Source organism: Micromys minutus (genome assembly GCF_963924665.1).
Source record: "Micromys minutus genome assembly, chromosome: 21".
Taxonomy (NCBI): domain Eukaryota; kingdom Metazoa; phylum Chordata; class Mammalia; order Rodentia; family Muridae; genus Micromys; species Micromys minutus.
This window is the reverse complement of record NC_137956.1, coordinates 33,771,691-33,797,550: the sequence shown is the minus strand read 5'-3', so window position 1 is coordinate 33,797,550 and position 25,860 is coordinate 33,771,691. Positions and strand designations below refer to the sequence as shown.

General features: G+C 48.5%; 1 protein-coding gene across 1 annotated transcript in view; it reads right to left on the bottom strand.

Moving 5' to 3' along the window:
* KY (kyphoscoliosis peptidase) overlaps nucleotides 1-24,953 on the bottom strand; it is a 39,706-nt gene extending 14,753 nt beyond the window's left edge. The window contains exons 1-8 of the mRNA XM_080934579.1: nucleotides 24,774-24,953; nucleotides 21,867-21,929; nucleotides 18,206-18,268; nucleotides 9,284-9,358; nucleotides 7,060-7,122; nucleotides 5,015-5,097; nucleotides 3,654-3,762; nucleotides 2,431-2,548 (exon numbers count right to left, since the gene is read on the bottom strand). Of these exons, the coding sequence (XP_080790705.1) occupies nucleotides 2,431-2,548; nucleotides 3,654-3,762; nucleotides 5,015-5,097; nucleotides 7,060-7,122; nucleotides 9,284-9,358; nucleotides 18,206-18,268; nucleotides 21,867-21,929; nucleotides 24,774-24,909 (710 nt within the window). The 5' untranslated portion in view covers nucleotides 24,910-24,953. The remainder of the gene's footprint in view (nucleotides 1-2,430; nucleotides 2,549-3,653; nucleotides 3,763-5,014; nucleotides 5,098-7,059; nucleotides 7,123-9,283; nucleotides 9,359-18,205; nucleotides 18,269-21,866; nucleotides 21,930-24,773) is intronic.
* Between the last annotated feature and the right edge of the window lie 907 nt (nucleotides 24,954-25,860).

The following is a 25,860-nucleotide window of genomic DNA, read 5'->3' as shown; positions in this document are numbered from 1 at the left end:
TTCTGGGAAGCTCTAGGCAGTTAATGGTTGCTAGGGGAGAGTCAAGTTTCTCAGGTAAGGTGCCCCTGTTTAACTAACTCCTATTCCTGCAGGCAGCCCTAATAAAGCACAGTGGCCCCCAAAGACATGAGAGTAGGAGTGGGGGAGTCTGTTGGGAAGAAGGGGTTCAGTGGGGGGGGGGAGGAGGTGAGAGGACCAAGGGGAATACATTCAAAGTGCATCATATGTGTATGAGATGGTGAAAAAATGAATCAATTAAGAAAAAAAAAAAAGGAATCTAAGTGTTTTCAAATTTACACATTCCTATGAAAACAGCCACGTTCTGAAAGACGCCGGGCTTTCGCTGACAACGCAGCGGTGGTCTGTTCTTTAAAAGAAAGCACACAAGTCTGCCAGGCATATCCTTCCTGCTACTTCTCACCATTCTGGAATGGTGAATTCTGGAATGGAACCTGCTGAAGGCCTACTGTGTGTAAATGTCTATTGAGGGCCTACTGTGTAGAAGAATCTGGGTCAGATGTTCTCAGCGAGGCAGAGAAGAAGAGGGGAGTAAGACACAGGAAGAAAGGACATGGAGAAGTGTGCCGAGAACAAGCCAGGGAAGGGACATGGGTGCCACTTTTGTGGTTGTCACGTGGGGAGAGTCAGAGCCAATTAGTTCTTTTTAATTGTTTTGTACATTTGGCACATTATGGTCAGTGAGCATTTTTTTTTTTTTTTTTTTTTTTTAATTAAAAAACGTTATCAGTGGGCTGACAAGATAGCTCAGAGGGTAAAAGCACTTGCCACTGAGCCCGGTGACCTGAGTTCAGTTCCCTCATGTTACAAAGAGAGAGCTGACTTTTGAAAGTTGACCTCTGACCGTCACATGGATGCTATGACATGTATATGTCTCCTCACCCCCAGAGAGACAGAGGCATAACTAACTCACTACTAACTAACTGAATGTAATAGAGTTAAAAAATTATTAGCAGAACAGTTGCTGCACACCTATAATCCCAGCACATAGGCCAGCCTTGACCACACAGTGAATTCAAAGCCAACCTGAGCTACATAGCTACACTCTGAGAGATTATTTGTTTTTCCTGGGAAAGGCTCTGGGTTGGATTCCTCAGCATCACCTGCAATAAAGAGCTATGGGATGAAAACCTACTATAACACACAAGTTACTAGACAAGGTTGGACGTTGAAAGGATGGAAAAGAGGTTCTGGGGTGGGGCCTAGAGAAGTCCCAGGAAGGGCTGTGCACACACGGGAAGCAGAAGCCTGGGTGTTGCTTCAAGGTGCAGAGTCAACAGGTGGCTGAGGTCAGGCTTTGGAGGACTTTAGAAGACATCAGGAACCAAAGGGACAGGGAGGCCCCAAGGCAACAGGGCATCTGACTCTGGGGCTGAGAATTCCACTGGGAACATGGAGGAGAAGAATGGGCCAGCCAGAATAGATCCTGTCTAGGTTATCTCTGAGGTTAGAGTCCCAGAGATGGGAAATGGAACAGGGAGCTGGGCAGGAAGGCTAGAGGAACCCAGAACCAAGTATTTGCCCATCCCTGGAAGTGGTAATATAGAGTAGGGAGGCTCTGGGTCTCAGGCTAAGAGTGGGCTGTGTGCATCTCAAGACAAGGTGCACATAAGTGCACACAAGGCCACAGGGGGCCAGCAGCATAACACTAAGCCATGACAACTGCTTGCCTGTGGATCATCTATTACTAGATTTGGTTTGACAACTGCCACCTGCAGTCTTGATATATAGACACGGGGTATCTAAGACCCACTCACAGCTTTTCAGAGACATAACCAATCACTCCCTTTCTGGTGATTCCCCCAGGGCTTCCTGGTTGTTCCCTAGGAGAACCCAGGAGACCTCAGAAAGGGGAGCTCTAGAGATCAGTATGGCTCCTCCTGACTTGAGACCGTCTAGATGTTATTTCCACGTAGGCCTGCATCTGGGCCATAGCTCTGAGAATGGGGCTCAAAGACACAGAGAACCGTCACCTGGTTGGTTACTGAGCTTTCCTACCAATGGATCTTTCCAGCCATGGCTCCTCCCCCTCCTCAAAGGACAGCCTTTCACAGTCCCCTTGGCCTCAGCAGCCACTGTTGCTTCCAGGCCTGCCATTCTTTTAACCTTCAGCTGCACAGTGAAGGGAGAAGGCAGAAAAGGGGCCTTTTATAACCAAATTATCTTTGCGCATTCATCTGCCATTATGTTAATGCATGGCGAAGCCCAGCAGATGGTCCAAAGTCAATTACGCTGGTGTTAAAAAGGGAGAAATTGACCTTTTCAGGACTCACTTGGATTCCCAAGCAGAGTTTGCAAACTCGGAGCTCAGACCTGGCGTGGGGGCAGGGGCACAGAGGGATGGGAAGAGAAGGAAGGTCACAGTCGGTGACAGCCTGGGGACTCTAGCTTATCACAGGCTGTCTTTCATACCTGCACATCCTTTCAAAGAGGCCAGCATAACCATCACAGTTAGTCTTCTGGGTCCTCAGGATGTCAGTGGGTTTGAAGGCCTGGCGGTCCTTCTCCTGGGCAGCCTCAACGTCGTACTCTGGAGGACAGAGGAGGTGGCTGTGAGCACACGGGACTCCCAGGTGAAAGAGGATGGCCCGGAGAGGAAGGGAAAGCCACAGAACCAATATCATGGCTTTCACCCCTCCCCCCAGCTGTGCTCAGGAGGAAATGGTGGCATGAACAGAAACAGGACCCCAACCTAGACATCTGCGGTCACCTTTTGTATAGGCTGCCAAAGGGACACGGAGGCCATGTGGAGAGGACCACCTGGCCCCTATGGTGCTGGCCTTTACTCCGGCCACTCAGAAGGCAGAGGTTGGCAGACGGCTTTCTGTGAGTTCGAGGCCAGCTTGCTCTACATAGAGAGTTCCAGGCCAGCCAGGGCTACCTAATGAAACCTTATCTAAGAGGGAGAAGAAGCTGCTGGTGGTGTAGTGGAAGAGGCAGCCTCCCTCAGCTTCAGACCGTGGGTGAGTACATTTTCTAAGTTGCACCTGGAGCACAGATGATCCTTGGGAGAATCCAGGTGGGACACTGACTCTTCTTCACATCAAAGGACTGAGGGTCCACCCCACTACTCAGTGGGCCACTGTCTCCCCCATTTGCAGGCTTCAGCAAGGGGCAGCAGGCCTTTGGCAAGCCCGCTCTGTGGCTTGTCAGGACCCTGGTGAGATTCCCAAAACTGTCTCGCGGAGAGTGGTGGGCAACTGCTCATGCCCAGGTCCCCGAGATGGCTCTGAGAACCCTGGGAGTAGGAGGTAACCAGTGAGTGAGGACATCGGTGGCACAGGAGGAGACAGGGAGATGAACGCCTGCCCTTGCTGGCACTTGTCTTAGGACCTTCTGGCGTTGCTACTGTTTTTCATACAGCTGTGCCCTCCTCAGCCTGTGGCCACCCCTCTTGGCCTATCCCAGGTTCTCATCTTGGTAGAGTGAGATTGCTAGGAATCCTGGACCCAGGGAGGGCAGCTTCTTGGTGAAGGCCCAGGTTAGGAGGGTGGTATTTTTACTTTCCTTGGTTAGACTTTGGTTACTTCAGGCACTTCTCTCTGACCTAACTCCTCACTCTGATGAGGTAACAGAAGCAGAGATCTGGAGAAGGGGCATCCAGGGTTCCCAAGAGCCACCCCCTAGTGGCATACCTATATGGTGGCAGATCCAGATCCAGATGGCTCTGACCCTTTCCAGATCACTGTGGGCTTCCTGGAGCAAGTCACTCACCAGCTCATTCAGACCACTCTTGACTGTCACCTGGGAGCAGAAAGATCAGACTCTATTGGGCATTGGGGAGGATGGGAGTGTAACACCTACGAACCATGGCCAGCTATTCTTCCCCACAGCTGGAGCAGGGCCCAGGAGGGCAGAGGCTTTCTGCGGGTAAATAGTGTGGGGGTAGGGGAGTTGGACAGGGCATGTGTGCTGGCCAGTTTAAATCCCAGGCCCTAGAGCTGTCTCAGCTTGGCTCTTTCCATCTGGGGCCAGCCAGGCGGGCATCTGAATAGTTACAGCAGCCTTTGGCCATGGTTAAGATTTGCTAAACCTGATCTATGTGGGCTAGTTTTATGTCAACTTGCCAGAAGCTAGGGTCATTTGGGAAGAAGAAACCTCGATTGAAGAAAATACCACCACACCAGATTGGCCTATGGAGAAGCTTTTGGTGCATTAACTTAATTGATGGGTGGTGTGGGAGGACCCAGCTTTCTGTGGGCAGTGTCACCTCTGGGCTGGTGGCCCTGAGTACTACAGGAAAGAAAGCTGAGCAAGCCCTGAGGAGCAAGCCAGTAAGCAATGTTTCCATGGCCTTTGCATCACTTTCCATCCTAGGCTTCCTGCTTTGAGTTCCTGCCTCCACATCCCTGGAAGAGAGACTACAAGTTACAGGATGAAATAAACCCTATTTCCTCCAACGTGCTTTGGGTCACTGTGTTTTATCATCGCAAGAGAAAAGTACCACCTATGGGTTGAACGCAACCCTTGGGCCTTCTGTTTCTCACCCACACTGGTGGTGTTTAAATGTGATGTCCCCCACAGGCATGTGTGTCTAAACCCTTGGTCCCCAGATGATGGTATTCTTTTAGAAGGTTGTGGCGCCTTCAGGAGGCAGAGCCTTGCTGGAAGGAGTAGGTCACTGGAGGTCAAGCCTTGAGGTTTTATAGCCAGTTCCATTTCCTGTCTGTTCTCTTCCTGCCTAGGGTTGCAGTTTGTCTAGCCACTGCCCGCTCCCCCTGCCAATACTTTCTCTGCCACTAGGCACAGTCCCTCCTCAAACTGTAAGCCAAAACAAACTCTCCCTCCATCACTCGCCTTCCCGTCAGTTATTTGATCACAGCCGTAACAAATTAACAAAGTAACAAAGGTACACTGTGAACAGAGGGTCATACACTATCCATCTGGTTTACTCAGGTATGTTCAAGGGAGGGCTGGAGGTCGGCTTTTTTAATCCTGACTTGGGGAAATTCCAAGTTACCTTTGAGGACCTTAGCCAGGGGGTCAGTTCAAATACCTGTGAGGCAGATGCATCCAGTTTCTCAAAGTGCCGGAGGTCCAGGGGCATGGATTTCAAACTGGATCTGTCCCAGGGGTAGGCTGTTAGCACAGGGAAACCAGGTCAGTATGGGGATCCCTAAAAGTCACTTGGAGGGTCCGTGGCTCCTTTAACCCCTCTTACACCGACACACTCCTTCCAAGAGCTGTACCTCCTAAAAACCTTTCTTTGGACAAAGTGGTCTGGGAACTGGGACTACCCCTTTGGTCATCTTGAAGATCCACAGGGAAGAACTTGAGATTATTTTGAAGACTCTGGAGATTCAGCACTAAAAACACAATTATGCCCAGACAATTACTAAAGGAATGATATAATCCACTTCTCCACCCCTGATAATTCGTTTTAGTTTTTTTTTTTTTTTTTAAACTTTCTATAAGAAGTATCTAAGCAGTGTTGCTGGCCCCTGGTATTCTCAATCAGGGGGAGGCCCATGGCCAAGTGCTTGGTATAAGATACCTCAAGGCATGCTGGGTAAAAGAAAGCCTGGCAGAGTTGGCCATCTGGCTCCCATAGGAGGCTCTGAGTAGAAGACCCAGACTTTGAGTCAGCCACAGGGATAGAAAGGAAGAGAGAAAACAGGAGGCTGATACTGGTTTATGGCCAGTGTCTGTCTAGGTTTTCCCACTGGATACAGGAGTGCCCCAGTCAGTGATGGGAGGCAGATCTGGTGACATCATCCTGGCTCTCATTTATCCACAGAGTTGGAACTGGGATATCTTAATACAGATGTAACCATCTAGTGTGGTCCAAAGGCAGCTATACATCAGCTACCCTCACCAGAAGGAGGATAACTGGCCAGTTCCTGTTGAGTGCCTCACATCTCATAGCTCCCTCAGCCTGCCTCCCATCACTGTCCGATAAGAGTACCAGAGTGACAAGTGGGTATCAGGTGGGTTTTCACACCACATAGGCTTCCACTTAGCTTAGCTCTTCCTTGCCTTCATTTCTAAAATGGTGTTAAAATTTCTATTTTATTAGTTCCCCCTTTCCTGGTTCCATTTTTATAATATTTGATATTTTATATTCAAAATACTCATGATGATTTATGCCTCATTAAATCTACCTTCCGTACAGATTATATAAGAATCAAATAGGAGAGTGTGATTTTTATATGAAGATACTTAAAACACCAGGAGCATTAATTAACTTATTCTGATTTTAAGGCCAAATAAAACAGGCAGGTGTGCATGGAGCCATAGGTAGCATGTGGCCTACCAAGGGGGAAATTGAGACTTAGAGAAGACAAGGCAGGATTCCAATCTAGACCATCGATCACCTCATATCATCTCATTTAGTGTTTCTTTTTCTGCCTTAACCTGCTACCCACATGCTCCCTACCTTATAAACATTTGACACTCCATTTAATTAATTAATTAATTAATTAATTAATTAATTAATTAATTAATTTGTCACAGTGGGGATTGAGCCTTGCACCTGGTGGGTAAGTGTTCTGTCACTGAGCTATATTCCAAGTCCCCCATCTAAGTTTTACTCTTTTTTTTTTTTTTTTTTTTAAATTTAAGATAGGGTCTCCAGTTCAGGCATATATATCTCAGAGGGTGACCTTGTAATTTTGATCCTCCTGCCTCCATCTCCTGCATGCCAGGATTATAGGAGTATGTCAGGATACCCAGTTGATCTGGTTCTGAGGACTGAACCCAAAGCTTCATGCAAACTAGATAGGCACACAACTAACTGAGATACATTCCCAGCTCTAAGTGAGCATCAATGTCCTGCATCCCAAGTCCACTATAGTCTCCTGCAGTAGACTGCTTTGTAACCAGAAGGGTTAATCTTCAGCACTGGGATAGCATAAGAATTTTCCCTCATTACCCATGTTTGTGGCAGACACTACTAGTCAATCATGACACTCCGTCTCCCAGATCCACAGATAGTCTCAGACTCCTGATGTCCCAGCCAGCCAGTACCAATTGGCTGGACACTGGACCATGAGTCCAACTCACTGCTTTCTCAAGAGGCCTCAGAGAAGGCCTGGGACTTACCATGGGCATCTTTCCCTCCGGGCTGCCTGGGTCTCATGTTTCCATTTTTATCACCTTGTAAACCTGTAATATCCCAAAGGTCAGAGATACCTCAGAAGGAACAGCAAAGCAAGCACTGACAAGTCTATAGGTAGCAGTTCTAGTTGCTCTTCCTGTTCATGCTTGCCCTACAAGACTCCTTGTTCCCAGCCCCACCCACCATGCACCGTGACTAGACCTTCCATGAGGAGATCTGGAAACAGGGAACAAATGACGGGAAAGAGATGGTCTTTCCTATGGTCTTGAGCCTGTGTCAGAACATGCTGTGATCTCAAGGCTTGATACCCTGCAGCAGACCCCAATGGAGCTGTCGGTCAACCCTCCTCTGTCTTCTACCATCTCAGAACATAGCTTCAGATGCTACAGGTACAAACCAGTTTCTTTTAATACTTCCTGTGCCTCAGCCTTTTGACCTGTATTCGCCCTGTGTTTTCCAAGTCAGCAAAGTGAGGGTCAGAAAGGAGAAATGACTGTCCAAGAAAGTTATCTGGCCAAGAGATAAAGACCCAGGTCCAACTCCAAAGCCTCTGGTTCTAGCTATGATATGGGACAGTTGTCAGTATGTGTAGGCAGCTCTATGTCTTCCCAGGACAAGAACCGACTAAGAACAAAAATAGAGGCACAAAAGGTAATGTGTACGGACCTTGGGACCCAGAAGGTCATGTAGCTCTTGGAGTAGGTGGCTGGCCCTATGCTGTGAATGGTGACCAACAGGGGAGTCCCTGGGAAAGAAGCAAAGGAGCTTTTGCTGTTGGCCCCAAGCCAGGTCAGGAAGACGTGGTGTCTAATGAAACCATTCGGAACTGAGGGTGGGCTCACCAAGCAGGTGGCTTATGCCCCTTGAGCCACTTTGGGCTGTAAATATAGGAACTGAAAGCTGAGAAGGTGTTTTCCATTCCCAGAAATAGGTTCTGTTTTCCCTTGGAACTTATTTTTCTTCCGCCTACATCTTCAGATGGAATGACAGGGCTCTGAGTAGCTAGTGTTTACTGGGAGTTTATAACAATCCTACAGTGGTGTCTTATTTATTTTCCTCTATGATAAAAAAAAATCTAAAAGAAGGTTAAGTGAAACCTCACTGTGGAGCGCAGAGCCACACAACACTGCCTTCCTGGGGCTCCGGCTGCTGAGGGCTGCAAGGATCGCCTTGGATGGTTTTGCATCATTGAGAGAACATAGTGGGAGGGACTTGAGCCTCTTTTGCCTCTTATGAGATCCTCATCAGCCAAGAGGCAGGCCAGGGTGAAGGTAGAGCAGGGACAGAGAGTCATTGCAGTTAGGATCTTGCCTGCCTACATATACTGACAGCCACCACATATTATAGCTAAAACTGGAGGCTTCAGGGTTGGACCTGGTTTTATCTTTTGGCTGAGTACCTTTCTTGAATAGCCATTTCTCCTTTTCTGAGCCTCACTTTGCTGACTTGAGAAAATATGGGGTAAACACCAGCATATGCATAAAAGTCACAAAGTTCAGGCACGGGAAGTACTTAGCACTGTGTGTGCCACAGATTTTGGCAGCCCACAGATGGCATCTTAAAACGCTGGTAGTGACAGTCTGGTGAGTGAGCAAATGAACTACTAAGTTATATGTACTATCACCTGGACCTCATCACAGAGACACAAGAACCGGCATCCGGGTGTCATACTTGACTGTGAAATGCTCCCATAGACTTATGTGTGTCAGACCCTGGATATTAATGCTGTTTTGGAGGGATGTACAACCTTTAGGAGGTGATGCCTCTCTGGAGGAAGTGGGTAACTGGGTGGGCAGGTCTTGTGTCTCTAAAGCCCAATTCTACTTCCTGTTTGTTTTCTGATTCCTGTTTGATCATCCCCATGGGGGAAGTGATGAGCCCGGCTGCACACTCCTGCCATCATGGAACCTCCTGCTGCCAAACATTCTCTGTCACAGTATACTGCATCTCCCCAAACCATGAGCCAAACTAAATCTTTCCTCTCTCAGGTTGATTTTCATCAGGGGGGTCACAGCAACCAGAATGGGAATGAAAACGATGGGCCGGTGTATACAACGGGCATGTGTAGAACAGTAGTGTATCTGCCTTTTCCCAGGTTGGAGGCTCAAGCCCTTCTCTGATGGTCTCAGAAGATGTCCAGGCTGGAATCTGGCTCACCCACCTGCCCTTGCCTGCCCTCTATCTGAACAGCCCTGCGAATGTACGTACGTTTAGCCAAAGAGAACTTCTTGAGCAGCTGGGGCATGGTGTCTTGGGGGTGGATTTCCACAGTCAGCTGAGTACCTGCAAAGGGGGAGGTGACGTTCTTAGCCAAATGCTGTCAGGAAGGTCACTCTATCTCGTGACAGATGTTCAAATGGCAGAACATGCTTCAATTTAGATCTTTCTGTTGAATATGTAGATAATTCATGTTTTTCAGACTAACCCAAACAACAAACACTAGCACTCTCTCTACCCCATCTGGTACAGCCCAGCCACCAGCCTGAATAGAATGCATAGGAACCCCTCCCCCCTTGCAGATCCTGTAAGGTCAGTGATAGAAAATAACAGACGTTGGGGGTGGCAAGGACCAGGCTACAACCACACCAATCTACCCTTCTCCTTCCTACTCTGGCAACACTGTGGTCAAAGGCATCCCATCCCAGAGGTAAAGAATGGATGTAAAAGAGTACTCAAGCAAAAAAGGACAAGTTCTACTTGAAGGGTGAGAATGGGGACCCCTAATTGTCTCAGGGAGTCAGGCCATCCTCTGCTCTGTTTCTTCTTTATTCTATATTTCCATGATTCAGCCCAGAAGCAAGTATGTGGATAGCTGTGAGGCATGTGTGGTATATGTATTCTCTCCCTTCTCCTTTCTTCCTCTCTCTCTCCATCCTTTCTCCCTCTATCTCTCTCCCTCCCTCTCTCCCTTCCTCCATCCCTCCCTCCTTCCCTCCTCCCTCTCTCCCTTCTTCCATCCCCCTCCTTCCCTCTTCTCTCTCTCCCTTCCTCCCTCCCTTCTTCCCTTTTCCCTCTCTCCCTCTCTCCCTTCCTCTCTCCCTACTTCCCTCCTCCTTTTCTCCATCCTTTCTCCCTCTATCTCCCTCCTTCCCTCCTTCCCTCCCTCCTTCTCTCCTTCCTTCCCCCTCCCTTCTTTTATCCTTCCCTTCCTCCCTTCCTCCCTCCCTCCCTCTCTTCTTCCCTCCCTCCTTCCCTCCCTCCCTCATCTCTCCTGATGATTGTCTCCAGACACAGGTGTAAAAAGTATCCAACAGAGTGAAAAGACTAGAACTCCAGCTTTTTTTTTTTTTTTTTGGCCAGAGTAACAGGAAGTGTGTGACAAAGTGTAATTCCCTAAAGTTACCTATAAGTTCCCCATGGTCACCTCTCAGCTGCACACTACAGGTCCCACCCCATGCACTATATACTACAATCTGAAGACCAAACTCTGGGGGAAGAACAATGTCCTCAGTCTGAACTGTTCACTTCATGGTGCACACAAGCAGATGGGCCCCCACAAAGGTCACTACTCAGAATTACTCAGCTAGAGTGCCCGGGAAGATTTCAGTTTGAGAAGAAAGATACCAACCATGACAACCCACATTTAACTCAAAGATGATATGATAAAATGGCACATTAGCCATGCTCCAAAACTAAAGGCCAATCATGTCAAAATAAATCAAAAGACACAAAAGTCAGCAAAGAACCAGAAGATGGAAAGAACCGAGTGAAGGTTTTAACACTGAAACAGAAGATGGGCCGCAACATTCTCCTCAACAGAGGGAGGAGTCTGAGAACGGGTTCAATCTGGACAATGAGAAAAGCCAACAATGCTTCGGGGATCACACAACCACATTTAGAAGCCCACTGTTCATGTCTCTGGCAAGAAGAAAAATCATGTGGGCAGAAAAGTAGCTGAGGAAATAACAAACTACTCAAATGTGGGAAAAGGCATACATGTATGGACTCAAGTTTAGTGTGTTCCAAACATAATAATATGTTTTTATAAATATAAATTTATATTATATATAATTTATATTTATATTATGCATAATAAATAAAAGAAGACCCAAGTCCAGACATGATGTAATCACATCACTGAGATAGAATGTCCCTGAAAACACTCAGGATAAGAGCTGCTTTATGTATTGGGTTGTTACATATTTCTCATCAGAAACTGGGTGGGAAAGATGGGGAATCTTTAAAAGACTCTGAAAGAAATCAAATGTCTCTGTTCAATACAAATTCTACATGAGAATGAAATAAAAACATTTTTCAGGTCCGGCGAGACTAAGACAATTTGCTCAGTAACATACCCACCCAGCAAAGGAAAATACCAGAGATAGAGAAATATAATATAATATAATAGTGAAGAAAAGTCAGCTTATCAAGAAGATGTGACAATGTCAAATCTTTGTGTGACCTGAACACAGAGGTTTAAGATATCTGAAATTAAGCTCTCAGAATTATAAAGAGGAATAGACAAGTATACAGTATTAGTCAGAGATATCGGCTCTCAGCGACTGGAGGGATTAATAAAAAACAAAGTCAGCAGCTGTGCGCCGCCGGCTGTCATGGCTTCTGTGGTGCTATGGAGAGCGTTCCCCAGTCCTGGGAGGTAATGGAACACACATTCATGTCACATGTTCAGAGTACTCACTGTGACTTGCTGTGTGCGTTGGATACTCTGCAGTCCCCATTTGCTAAGGTAAGTGACGGTGTGGTAAGCATTAGAGTACAGGGGACATCTTTAACACTTTCCAATCAGTTCTGTGAGTGAATTCTTAAACACTTACGGAAGGGAATGAGGATTTTGTAAGGCCTTTTTTTTTTTTTTTTTTTTCTTGTAATACCGGGCAACTTTCTTAGGCTTTTTTTCCATTGGTTTACAATTCCACCAATGGGGTCAGGGGTGGAGAATACCCTTTTCTCTCATTCTTGCCCTGGCTGACTGCCCACACTTCTTCCTAGTGAAAAGTGTTCTGTTTCACCCTTGAACGTGGGCAGACCTCACGAGTTAGTATGGCTGATTAGCATGGAGCAGAAGCTGTGCTGTTATTCAAGGTCTGAGTTCAGCCCTGGAGAGACTTTGCCATGCTGCTTACATACACTCTTGGCTTCCCTGCCACAGTACTGTGCTGCGTGTGCACCAGCCTGTGGGTGAGAGACCACGGGACGCAGAGCAGGGCTGCTCAGGTGAGGCTATCTGAAACCATCTGGTCTCCAGCCAGCTCAGCAGCTGACAGCCAGCACTAGCCCAGCTAAGAGCCGAGATCAGCTGGGTATGGCGTGGACAGCGATTGTCCAGCAGAACTGCAGGCTTGGAAGCCGCTAGCAGCTGAGTCCTGTGGTGGTGGATAACACACACATGCCTGCTAAGCTCACTGGCACCTGCTTTCATAAATCTTTTACATTTTTTTTTTTTTTTAGTGAAGGATGCCTTATTGTTTTGTGTATTTAAACAAGTTTTTAGTGTGTTTTAAAAAATATTTTATTTGCTATTTAAAATTGTTTTGTGTGTTGATTATTATTATTATTATTATTATTATTTACTGATTTATTATGTTTCCCTTGATGATTTTGTAAGAAAGAGTCCCTTTTTATTAATCCTTTGTCAAAATATACTACAATTATTTTCTTTTAGAAAAATATTATTGATTTTCTTATATGCTTTTAAAACTTGCCTTGCATGTTAATGAGACCAGAGATAGAATGTGTTGTCTCCAGACCAAAAGGCTTAACATACATTTTAGATATTTAATTAACTAATCAATTAGTTAAGGGTGTACGTGTATTGTGTGTGTGGGGTTCATGCAGAAGGTGATCTCTATTACCCACCCTCTGCCTATTTCTTTGAGGCAGGGTGTCTCTCTGAATCTGAGGCCTGTGGTTTAGCTAGGCTGGAAGCCAGCAAGTCTCAAAAGCCTTCAGTCTCTGCCAGCCTCTGAGCTGGATTAAAGACATTTGCGAGAATGCCTGCTTTGTCATGTGGGTGCCGAGATCTGAACTTTAGTCCTTGAGATTGTGCAGCAAATGCTTTTAACCTCTGAGCCATCTGTCTAGCCCATCATTTACCTGGAAAGTATAGAATCTAGCACATTCACTGCCAGTGACATCACCAGCCTTGTGATCCTGGGATGAAGATGCTGAGGATTTCAGAATTCGGGGCATGAGTCCATTCTTGTCAGAAGATCGGACGCCACCGTCATCCACAGCATATTCCCTCCGTGGCCCTGGTTAACTTGGCATCTTCCCTTTCTTGTGCAACTCTTTCTGAGGTGTTTTCCGAAGTGGTGTGTAACCACAAGATGCTTTGCAAAAGATGAACTGTGAGAGGTTCCCCTGCATGCTCTCTCTGTTGTGGGTTATAACCCACATCAAAGGGGTCTGTACGACCCAGTGTAGCTGTTGTTGTTGTTTAGAGACTGCTGGGCTGAACCGACTGTAGCCTTAAAGGAGCCATGAAGGCGAACAGCTCGTGGGCTCCCCACCCCCGCACATTTCTCCTACTTAGGTACATCAGCTGCCCGCCTCCAACCATGTTCCTTGTGAAGAGCGGTAGGACTGAAAAACAAACCACTGTTGTGGTCCTTCTGGGGCTAACAGGGAGGTGGCCTCATGTTTAGGGGGGGCTGTCATCCACCAGCTCCTCCTGATGTCATTTGGACCCCCTCTCCTCCTTTCAGTCTTCCACTCTATCTAAGGACCGGGCTGTCCTTAGGCTGTGCTGCTGTTTTATTCTGAACACAGTCAAACTCTCACCCTGATTCTGGACTTTTGTGTTCCTCCAAGAGACTGAATTCAGAGACCATCTGAGAGACTTCTCTGTCCCCCAGGAATGGCCCGTGGCCATCACCCTGTGTCAAGATGGACAGCATTCACGAGAGAGGCAGATAGTGCACCAAGCTCACTTTTAGATCAAATAAAACTGAGATTTTTTAAAAAATAAAAATATTAACCTGACCTAGTTCTTATCGCGAAGCATCCCAGGCAAAATTAAAGTCAGAGCTAAGTCCCAAGCAGCTGCCAATCACACCGACCTTGATAGTCAAAGATAAGAGACCTTGGGGCTCCAGGTCTTCTGGCTGGCCTCCCTTATAATACAACTCCCTCAATTAATTTGCTGAATAAAACTTCTGAAACAGCAGCCTTGGCCACTTAGTAAAAGCATTTTAGGGATTGTTTCTTGCTATCCCAATGAAGCGGCTTTCAGTTTGGACCTTTTCTAAACCCCAATGACTCTCCTTCCTTTCTCTCTCAAAAGCAGAGGTGCATACAGGGTCCCCCGTCTATTCGGGCACTGTCCTAGGCTGGACTTTTATCCAGACAAGTGACACCTCCCACATGACACCTCTCCTAATGGCTCCAGGTTTCAATATGTGTTTGTCTAACAGCCCAATTTACTCAGAATACCTAATGTGGGCACAGCAAGTGGGGTTTGTGTTGTTCATTAACTCTGACTGATTGGAAGTGGCTGCCAGGAGCATTAACCAACTAACAAAGACTGCCAGGCAAGCATGAGCGCGTGGGTGTGAATGCATGCATGGAGGATGGGGGAGGGGGAGACAGGTGTGCATGCAGAGGAGTCCCAGGATTTATGCAAGATACTCAGCACCATTGACTTAAAAAGTCTCTGTACATGCTAATCCACTTACAGCCTGGACATCCTTTTCTGTAACGCTTAAAGTCGGAAAAAAAATCTTAGTTAAACATTTGTCGTTTTAAAAGTACTCTCAAGTGAACTATGCCTGGCTAGATTTTAAAAGATGCGTGCTCTATGCTTCCAGGATGTAGTAGTCCGGAAGCAGTCAGCTCCAAAAGCTGGGGACAAGCGTAATGGCTGTGATTTCAGAACTGACTTCGTAGCCACAGCCCTGAGGGTCAGAAGTCACCTTGCCTCCTAGTGATCTTTCTCCTGACACCCAAATCACAAGTCCACAGCAGATCCATCTTCCAAGGCCCCTTTGCATTACAAGATGCTTTTATCACCTGCTGTATAAAGTCTACTACCAAGCAAGTTGCTGAGGAGATGGGGAAAGCTGAACCATTCTGAACAAGCTCCTCCTGGAGCCTTGGACGTTTTGCCGGGGTGGGCAGGGAGGTTGTACTCAAAGCAGCTTTGTTAGATAGGTTTCCTATCCTGTGTGGGGAAGTGTGGCACAGAAATTAAGCCCACTTGGCTCTGACGGGTACAAAGACGTGTTCAGTTCTTGGGTCTGACTTGTTCTGTTTGGTTGCATAACTTCAAGCAAACTGCTTAGATGCCCCTGTGCCTCAGTGTCATTGTTCCATCCATAAAGCAGATTTCAGTGTGTGTGTGTGTGTGTGTGTGTGTGTGTGTGTGTGTGTGTGTGTATGGGAAAGAGAGAGAAAGAGAGACAGAGACATATAGAGACAGAGACAGAGAGAAACAGAGAGAGATGGAGACAGAGAGACAGAGACAGAGAGAAACAGAGAGAGATAGAGACAGAGAGACAGAGACAGAGAGAAACAGAGAGAGATAGAGACAGAGAGACAGAGACAGACAGAGACAGAGAGACAGAGAGGCAGAGAGAGAAACAGAGAGAGATAGAGACAGAGAGACAGAGACAGAGACAGACAGAGACAGACAGAAACAGAGAGACAGAGAGGCAGAGAGAGAGAGAGAGGCAGAGAGAGAGAGAGGCAGAGAGAGAGAGAGAGAGAGAGAGAGAGAGAGAGAGAGAGAGAGAGAGAGAAACAGAGAAAGGAAACCTTTCATAGAATGTAGCTGAGGGAGTTGAGGAGCCATGAAAGGTACTTAGCTCGATGTCTGGCACACACCTTGTGTTCTGCCTCTGATCCATGCTATGACTCTACTTCCCAAGAAAGTGATGCTGGAGCTGACAGGGTCCCCAGAACAGAGCCTGAGGAGTTCCAGGCTTGCTGATGAGTAGGAAAATCAGCACACAATGGTGACGTCCCTGCTGCTTCCCGAACATCAGGTCTCCACAGAAAGATGTCCAATCCTTCCCCCGTTCCCCAGTCAGTACCTGTTGTATTACCTCTGGCTTCCCGCCGTTTGTCCTCCAGTCTTGTCTCCTCAACCCCCTTTCTCCTTCTAGCCCAGATCCACAACATGGAAAACCCTCTTGCCATTGGATATCATGATACCTCCTCCAGGGGAGTCCTCTTTGCTTCTGATCACCCTCTGTTCTGTTTATTCCCCCTATATTAGAGGCATTGTGTCTAAAGCCATCTGATGTCTCCTATCCATACTCTGACCAGAAGCCAGCACCCTGAAGGCAGCCTATACACAGGACTGTGGGTCCTGCCACAAGTCCTCTCTGCCTTGATTCCTACTTTTTGCTCTGCCCATGGCCACAGACACAGACTTTCTACACCCCCCCAGATGCCTGCCTTCCTGTCGTGGCTCCCAGTTGAAATCTCTCCCCAGATGCCCTTGTGTTTCTTCCACCCCCTGTTTTCTTACACAGACATTCTGTCTCAGTTGCTGCTCACCTGTTCTTTTTGTCTGGGGGTGGGGGAGGCTAGAGATCAGATTAAAGAGTCTCACACACGCTAGTCAAACCACTAAGCTACGCCTTCAGCCTCCTCTATTCTGTTTACAACGGCTCCTTGTTGTGAGCGGAATAATACATTTTCAGGCTATCCATACAGCATCTCTGACTGTGAGGGAGATTTCCCAGATGGTGCCTTATCTACAGATCTCAGAGTGATTATTCTGGGCTATCTGGTTGGGCCTTAAATGTGACCACATATAACTTTCTAAGAGGGAGACAGAGAGAGAACTGCCTACCTAAAGGGGGAGGAGGTAATGTGCTAATAGAAGCAGTCACTGGAATGACACAGCCATAAAGCCAAGGAGCCTGTAGAATCAGAAGGAGGCAAGAAATGGATTCCCTCCCAAGGCACTGAAGGCTGCAGCCTGCTGACACCTGCCTTTTACCCAGCGGAGCTGACTTTGGACTTCTCAGTCCCAGAAGCTTAAGGCAAAATCTTCCTCCTCTTTCTAGCCAAAAAGCTACAGGAAGCTAATTTAAACCCCTGCCTTAATTTCCCCTTCAGTCTTTTCCTCTTGATAGGACTCAGTTCCACATGCAGGGGTCTTTGTTTTGTTCGCCATGTTGGGAGAAGGGCAGCCCATTCCTGATCTTTCTACATCAGCGAGGTTATCTCTGATGAGGGCCTTGTATAGCCAAGTCGGTGGCAGAGAAGCAGCCTGGCCCACAGTGATGCTTGTGCTTCAGGAAGGGGCAAACCCGTGCCCCTTGGGTGCCGTGGCATAGTTCTCTTGCATGTATGGTATCAGCAATGGCAGCCAACTCTCTAGGTTGAGTCTGAGAACCCTGGGCATCTGATGAGGAGCCATGGTAGATGCTGGAGTCCTTTAAGTAGGTTCACCCCCAGCCTTAGTGGGAACCTCAGTTCTACCTTGTGGTAGTCTCAGATCTAGACAACTGCAGAATCAGCCTGGCCACCAGAGAGTGCCCTTGGCTTCCATTTCCAAGTACCCAAAGCACTTCTGGGAAAATTAGGGCTCCCCAGAAAGGGCCAGGCTGTTCCACCTTGCTGCAGAAAACTCAACACTAAGTGGGATGTTCTGTCAGGTTCAGCTTCAAAAGCGAGGTCAAGGAACCTTTATGAGTTAGGGGTGCGGGAGGACTTGGATGCTATGAGCTAGCAGGACATCAGTTTCCAGGGAGCTGCAGAAGCCCAGCCTTGTGAAGGTTAGCAACTGAGACCTTGCTGCGGGTTGAGGTAAGGTACCAGAGAGCTGGCCCTGACTCTTGCTGCTTAACTGGTCTCAAGCCTTGGTCTCCTCATCTGCAAAGCAGTGAGACTGTCACCCAGTTGCGGTTACTTTAATACTTTAGTGTGTATAGGGGTTGGCAGAGTTCCAGCCACGTGTTTTGCACTCAGTGGGACTCTGTAATCCAAGGGCTTCATTTCTTGACTGGAGGGAAAGGACAGACTTGGACCATATAGTTTCTCAGTTCTTCCTCTGGGATGCTGGGAGACAGAAGGCTGCTCCAGCCTTCATGGACCACAGTGCGGGGGTGGGGGTACTCCCTGCTGCCTGTGATCTCCATATCCTGGGCTCACTGGCTTGGGCAGCAGAGACAGGCACATAGCCCCAGGAGAGATGGCCATTAGTGATTTGTCTCTTACCTTGGTTGTCATAGGAAGTGATGACCTGAGGTTGCTGAAGGCACTGCTTCTCTGGCAAGTTTCCTGTTTAAGAAAGACGAAGAAGGTGGCAAGTGACCAACCACTGTGACCATGGTGTAATGTTCCCTGGGAGGGGGATGGAGGGAGCTTGGGTGCACCTGAGATAACTGTATGCTGGCAGGGGCTGAGCACATCTATTGCCGTGGCGTGCACACCTCTAGACCAGCATAACCTTACTCATGGGAGTCCACACGCGCTCCACCCCTTCTGCCTCCCAACAGAAGCCTATACAGGCAGGGATTCATTCTAGTGGTCTATAGAACCACTGCTCTGGACTTTGTGCTACAATTTCCACAATATTTTCTCACACACAGACGCCTGACTGATGGCTTGGATTGGGAGGTTCCAACAAGGTACTTGAACTCTTGGGTTTCCAAACTCTTAGCTCAGCTTTCTTTCCTTCCTCTGAGGAGCACAGGGTCAGCTACCTGCCTCTGAGTCTAGCCTTGGAGATGGGAAGATACTCAGTCTGGCTTAGTTCTGCTAACATTACAGGGCACTTCACAAGTTTGACGTCTCTGTACCTGTTGGTGATATTTACATGTCCTTATAGCCCAGTGGAGTCAGGATGCTGGAAATAGATGCCTAGTTCTTGCTACAGGGCATCACTATCTTCCATGCCCTTCCTAGACATGAATTCAACCCTACTTGATGGCTACTCTGTGACTGTGGATTATCTTTACTGAACCAGGCTCTGAACCTTGTCTTCACGGATGTAGGAAGAGTCTGAGAAAGGGCTATGATTGTGTCAGATGGAAGTTCCCTTACCACATTTCCCTGTACAATTCATCATCTCCCCATGACCTAGAGTGAGCTTTGCTTTAGGGGAAACAGTGGTTTAGCCTGGGAACCAGCACATCCCTAGGGTTGCTGTCTGGAACAGTGGAGCCAACCACATAGGTAACTCTGTGTCTCCCATGCTTACTCCTAGCAGAAGCTGGTCAAGGTTGGTGGGTGAGGCCCTCAGCTGGGCTAGACTTGGGATCCACCCAGCAGAGGTTTGCCTTGGGGGAACCCACACATTCTAGTATTTTCCTATGAACAGGCTGAGTCAGCCCCCCCCCCCCAGGGCTTCCAGAACACAGTTGGCTAGCCAAGGCCAGATCCACTGTCATTGTGTGCCAACATGGGGTGATGTGGCATGCTTGGGCTGGAGCTCCAGGCCACTCAGGCGAAGACAGGGAGGCTGCCTTCTGTGGGCACAGCTGGCTGTACCTCCATGAGGAAACAGGAGCTGGGAAGGGAATCCTCAAGGAGGATGATTGGCTGGCAGAGCTCCTGGGGGGTATTTATAGCCAGGGCTGCACAAGTGGTTTCTCTCTAGCTGTAGGGCACCAGACATCGTGCTGCTAGGCAGACTTCAGCCAGGACCGAGGAGAGCAGCCAATCACAGCAGGGGAAGCCCGTTGCTGGGCAAGCTATGGGAGAGGGGTGGTTCAGCCCAAACACCTGCTGCTTCCAAAAGTTTGGAGTGTTTCAGGCTCCCCACCCTCCCTCTTGCCAACACCCAAGCCCAAGGAGTGTACCGAGTTGCATCAAGAGGACAAATGTGCCCTTTTGGATCAACACCACACTCAATTCCATTTGTGCACACTCTGTCAGCACATGCCACCGGGCCACTTCCTTCTGAGATGAAGTTTCTCCAACTGTCCGGGCTGGACAGCCTGTTGGTTACCAGGACTGGGTGACTTGGGCACCAACAAGGCACAAATGTGATGAAATCATCTGCGATGTGAGTGTCCTGGATCTTGGCATCAAAAAACTCAGAAAGAAGTCATTATATTCCTTCATACATGTATGCCATTTAAAAAGTAGACAAAGTCTTACGTTAAAACTACATGTGTTGGCAGGATGGCGGAACCACCATGTTTCCTGGATTTAGGGTTTCCACAGACATTCTCTGTAGCCGGACTTATACCAAATCTTCAATCATTAGATTTTTAAAAGGGCCATTGAAATCACCTTCTGTGGACAGAGACTAAGAGCCTCAGAGGTTTTTTTTTTTGTTTGTTTGTTTTGTTTTGTTTTTTTTGTTTTTTTTTTTTAATAGTCATCTTGAGAGCTACTGTATTGCTTTCTGTTTTGTGAAGTTTTTCACTAATCTCCCATCCAACCTTGAAGATGCTCAAAGTGGAAATACTCCAGTGTTTTCTGAGCGGTCATCAATGCTTGACAGATGGTTCACACAAGGCAAGAGAGAAGAGCAACAGAAATGATATTCTTTTTGTATCCACAACGCCTCACGCTACTCACTCACCTGCTCACACACTTAGCACGCAGCACGCATGCTCTGAGTGGCCATTCCCATGGCTGGATTTTCTGGAGTCACATTCTTAGGCTTCTTATTGGCCCAGAGTATCACTTTGCTAGCCACAATGAATCAACCTTTGCCATCCCAAGTGAGTCAGATTTTCCCTATAGCTCAGCCCCAGGTAAGAAAGACTTTACATGGGTCCGCTATCCAGGACACAAAAGGATGACTTCTTTAATGGGTGTGTTCCCATCTTGAAGATGGCTCTTTGCCATGAATGAAGTAAGGGACAGGGAAATAGCAATCATTTGAACATAGCCCTACAAGGATATGGTTCTTGACTTGTCTGTTAACTGTTTAGTCTCTAACGCTTAAACTTTTGCCTGGCACCAAGCTAGCGCTACAGAGTGCTGTTGGATGGATAGGCACACAGAGGAGTTTGCATTTCCTAGTTTGCTTTTCCTTTTTGCTACTGTCTGAAGGCCGGCGAAGCCAGAGTTCTTCACTCTGCCCCAGTTGTGCTCTTGTGGAGGGTCAGGCTTCTGATGCCATGGTTTACACGGATGTCGTCTCATGGAACTCCTTAACAACATTCTGGTAGGTCAGATTCCTAGTAGAGTTCCGTGTTCCCACTGTGTGTATTAGTGGCGATATTTCCCCCCCCACTGTGTGTATTAGTGGCAATATCCCCCCCCCCCCGGAAGCTGCGGTAATCAATGAGGAACATGAAACAAAGCAAAACCCACTACATTTGGCCCATCTCCTGTGTTCCACAAAGGTTCTGGGCCATCAGAAAAGAGCACTGCCTGGAACCAGAGAGAAGAGGCTTTGGAGATGAATTTCTAACTATTTCGGAGCTCAGGGTAAGAGGGACTATAGAACCTTTGACTGGCTCTACCCAGGCCTCAGGTAATACTGATTTAAGACACGCCACTATTCTAGTCTGACCAGAAAAAAACCAAAACGACAACAAGAACCCCAAAACATTTTAAAGGTGTGTCGTCTTTGTGATGTCAGCATCCCTGCCTCTGGTGGGAACACACACAACCCTCAATAACCCAAGTGAAGCCAAACCCTCTTCTGTAGCCCAGCCAGCAAACGGTGCTAAGTTCACGGCATCATTTCTCATTTGCAGCTTCCAGAAAAGCAGGAGCCCCCACACCAGGGAAAGCTTCCTAAGCTCACAGAGGCCTTAGAGGCCTGGCCGAGACACAGGCAGCCATGTTTGCTCACTGGTTAGATGTTAGGGCCAGTTTCCCAATGAGCACAACCCAACTCTTCCAGTCATTTTCCCCCCAGGGTTTTGAATCACAGAGACAGAACAGAAAATAGAAAGAAAAAGAGATTTACCCTGAAAGCCGTTTTCCTCCAGTTCCTGCCACTTCCGGATTCCGTTTCTGACACCTTGGAATCCTGTGAGGAAGAAGGATTGGGTGTGAGACTGTGGAGAGAGCCCCAGGGCAACTGCCATGCACCACTGTTCCATTTACAGACCCACGTGTGCCAAACAAGGCTGGTGGGAACCGGTTCCTTCAGGATCTGAGGTAGGCTGCCTTTGAACAAGACATGTTTGAGGAAACAGTGCAACCCTTAAACTAAAAACATAATATATATTGAAAATGGTAGATTTTAGTGATGGTGGGATTGGCTATCAGGACTTTCCAGAGGGAACCTTTGCTATCCAGATGCCCCATTTCTACATCTCTAACATGTAAGTATGAAAGTATTATTTTCTGAGAGTTTTCTATCTGCTTTGCCCGTCCATTTCTGTGTTCGGGGAGCCTTAAAGGGAGCATGGGCCAAGACTGCCTGTTCCTATGGGAGTAGAGAGTGACAGTTGCCTACTTTCCCACCATCCCTTGCAGCGTGAGTATGGGCCTGGGTAGGTCTCAGCATGGCCCATCAGATGCACCTTGTGTGTCATTCTGCTAATGACGAAACGCAGAAGGGAAGGGAAGCTCCCTCCCTGGCAGTGGCTGGAAGTGATAGTTGAGAGGTCGAGTTCCTAGCGCAGAACTGATGCATGCCTGCAGTTTCTTGGTGGCTGCAGAGGTGTCACCATAAGGCCAGCTCTGTGGCATACTTGATAGCAGTGCTCCCAGGAAGCTCGGTCTCAGGTCCAGCTCTCTAGCCTTTCACTTGCTCAGAAGCCCCCAAGTCTTCCTCAGCCTCCCCCTTCCCCGATCTTTTCTGCAAAGTCCGTTGCTCTCCGTGGTCTGCTTTGTGGGAAGTGCTGGACTATGTAAATGGCTGGGAAAATGCTGGATTCTTAGAGCAAAGAAGAGAGACTAGGCCAGCCCTGCAGCTTACATCCCTGGTGACACTCCTTGCCTTAGTAACCTGTCCTTCTGACTCCTTTCCTATGTGAGGCCACAGTGTCCGAATCATGACAACAATTGAGCTTTAGTCTTCTCTGATGGTATGGGGGGGGGGTCATTTAAGGCCTTCTGCTAGCTGCTCCTTAGGGGGAGAACTCGCTTGCAGGTGACAGGAAGAGACTTGGAAGTCTGCAGGGCGATTTTGGCTGTGATGCATCTGTGTGAGATATTCGAACAAGTAGTTGGACTTAGTGTTTTTTCCTTCAAGCTGTGTCCTGAAGTGTGGCTACACGTGGGTCGGTACAGCCTGGGGTTTCCGTGGCCCACAGATCTCGGAGACGCTACACTGGCCTCCTTTTCCACGTCGGTGCAGAATAGGGGACACAGTTCTCCCAATTGCCCAGCATCTTCAAGAAACCTTCACTGGGAAAATGTTTATGGAAAATATCAAGCCTTTCAAGTAGGGGTGCTTTACCCCCAAGTCAGGGCTGAAGTATGCATGTCCGTGTGGAGTCACGGACATTTTGGGTAGGTTTTGGGGACCTTGAGGGCAGTTTTGATACCCAACACTTCAGGGCTCCTCCCTTTATCCTCTCTGGTGTTAGAAGCAAAGGGACTCTGACTGGTGGGGACTACTGGGCTGACTTGGAACTGGGCCTCACCCACTACACTAGGGGAGCGGTCTTCTGGATTGTGTTACATGCGACAGGCGCCATCTCATTCCCATCAAGAAGCAGAGGACATTTTCTTTCTCCTTCAAAGACCCTGAGAGGGTCTAATCCCTTCTCTCAGGAGCATCATGAAGACCTACAGAATCTCTTAACCTCAACAGTTCTCATCCCCACACTCCCTCCCAAATTCTAACTGCGGAGAATACTCTCAGTTCTTTCTCCCCGAGTAACCGCCTCTCTTCCAGCTCCCCAGGATCTGTGTCACAGCTCCAGCGCCTGTGGCCGGTGGGTCAAGGTTGTCTATAGAACCTTGTGGGTGCCTCGTGTGCACGGAGGTTCTGGGGGGACAGATAGAGCAGCAGGAGGGAGTCCCAAAGAAACATGGGAGCTGGAAAGACGGCGAAAGGCAACACTCATCTTTCTCTGCATGCGGTTAGGCATCTCTGCTAAAAACGGGGTGCGGGAGTTAGACCATTAAGTCAGCCTCAGAGACTTCCTCCAAGAGCAGCGTCATGAGGCCCCTTCATTTTTCCGTGGCAATTTTCTGACCTCTGTTCAGCACCCTTTATACAACTTGTATAAAGGTGTATGTGTGTGCGCGCACACACACACACGTGTGTACATGTTTGTGTGTGTGTGTGTGTGTGTGTGTGTAGAATAGAGGCAGATCCTGCTTTCCACAATCATCCTATAAGCAATCACTTGTCAGTTTTTGTTTTCCCAAGTCTGAAGAACAAGTAAAATTGAAGCTACATTCAAGCACGGTCAGGAGTCTTCAAACACGACTCTACCACACCCCAGCCCAGGTTCCCTTCACCATTCAGTCCTTACATCTGCTGGAGGATGGAAGAGAGGCTTAAGAAGGGGGAAACTGAGGCTCGAAGTTATCTCAAAGTCTGACTCAATACAAGGATCCTCTGGGATCCCTGGTGCCTTATGGTGTGCTGCATACTGCCTGGGGACTAGGCCTCTGCTACCAGTGATCAGCCTAAGGCCCAGGCTTCTTTCTGGGGAGCAGTTTTCTACTCCTTTTGCACCCTTCAGAGAACAGCGGGAGAAAACAGGCCTGGGGCAACCAGTGCGCGCTGTGCGTTGCCAAGGAACGCAGGTGCTGTGGCGCCTGGGCACAAGCAGTGGTCCGGGAGAGGGTTGGGTTGGCCTCGTAGGGGACTGGGGTACTGCTTAGGCGCCCCCCGGGCGGGTAGACCTCGGGGCTTGGTGGCCGAGGTGCCCAGGGATCCTGAGGACCCGGACCAGGCGGGTGTTACCTCCTCGGTTTTGCAGCAGCGTGCCCGGGTCCGCCTGGGAGTCCAAGTGCGTGGCTTGCGCCGCGCGCCGCTTCTCCGAGTGCACGATGAGCAGCATGTCGATGGCCACAGCGTTGCTGTCCTTCTTCAGCTCCATGGTGCCGCCTCCCTCCCGGTCCACGCGCAGCGGCTGCTCGCAAGGCTGACTAGGCTGCAAATGGCCCCGTGCGTGCCGCTGCCTGGCGCGGGAGAGGGCGAGGGCGCGGGAGAGGGCGCTGCCCCGCCGCCAGGTCCGCTGGGCGCAGTTTCGCTGACTCTGCCAAAATCACTATTTAGGACCCGCCCGGGAGGGCGCTACCCTCTTGAAGTGCCTCTAAGTCACCTTTGAAAGGAACTGCCCCGGGCCCGGCCCTGAACTGCACCCAGGATGCACTTTGCAGGGTTTATGACCCTTCCTCCCTGTGCAACGGAAGTGCAGGTATTAGGCTCCAGCAAAAGTTTTCCTGTTGCTGGGCTGGGTGCTGCCTCATCGCCACCGTCTATCTCCTAAGAGAAGTCCCGGGCCAACCCTGAAACCTTGAATCAGGGCTGGTTTAGTTTTGGAAAAGGAAGGCAAGGAGAAGGTTGAATTGCAGGGTGTGCAGATGTTGGCCACATCTTTAGCCTTGACTTCTTTGTTCCCTTGGTTGGGTTATGAAAGTTGACAATTCTTCTCATAGATTGAGGCATTATGGTAAGGCCCCCAACTCCCATTGATGACTGTCTCAGACCTTTGGTCATATCTACTGGCTTCACACTAAAATATTATTTTTCCTGAGGTGGAGGTCTCCATTACTTCAGGAAGACTAGTTCTTACCTGGGGGGGCGGGGGAAAGGATGGGGGGAGAGGGGGGAGGGAGGGAGGGATGGAGGGAGGGGGAGAGAGAGAGAGAGAGAGAGAGAGAGAGAGAGAGAGAGAGAGAGAGAGAGAGAGAGAGAGAGGGAGAGCGCCTGGGGAGCTGGGAGCTGCCGCTGCTGTCAGAGAGCTGGACCTTAGAGCCACTTCTATTTTTAGCCAGGCCTGTTCTACCCAGCCAACAGCGACAGGGCATTTGGCTGTAGGTCTAAG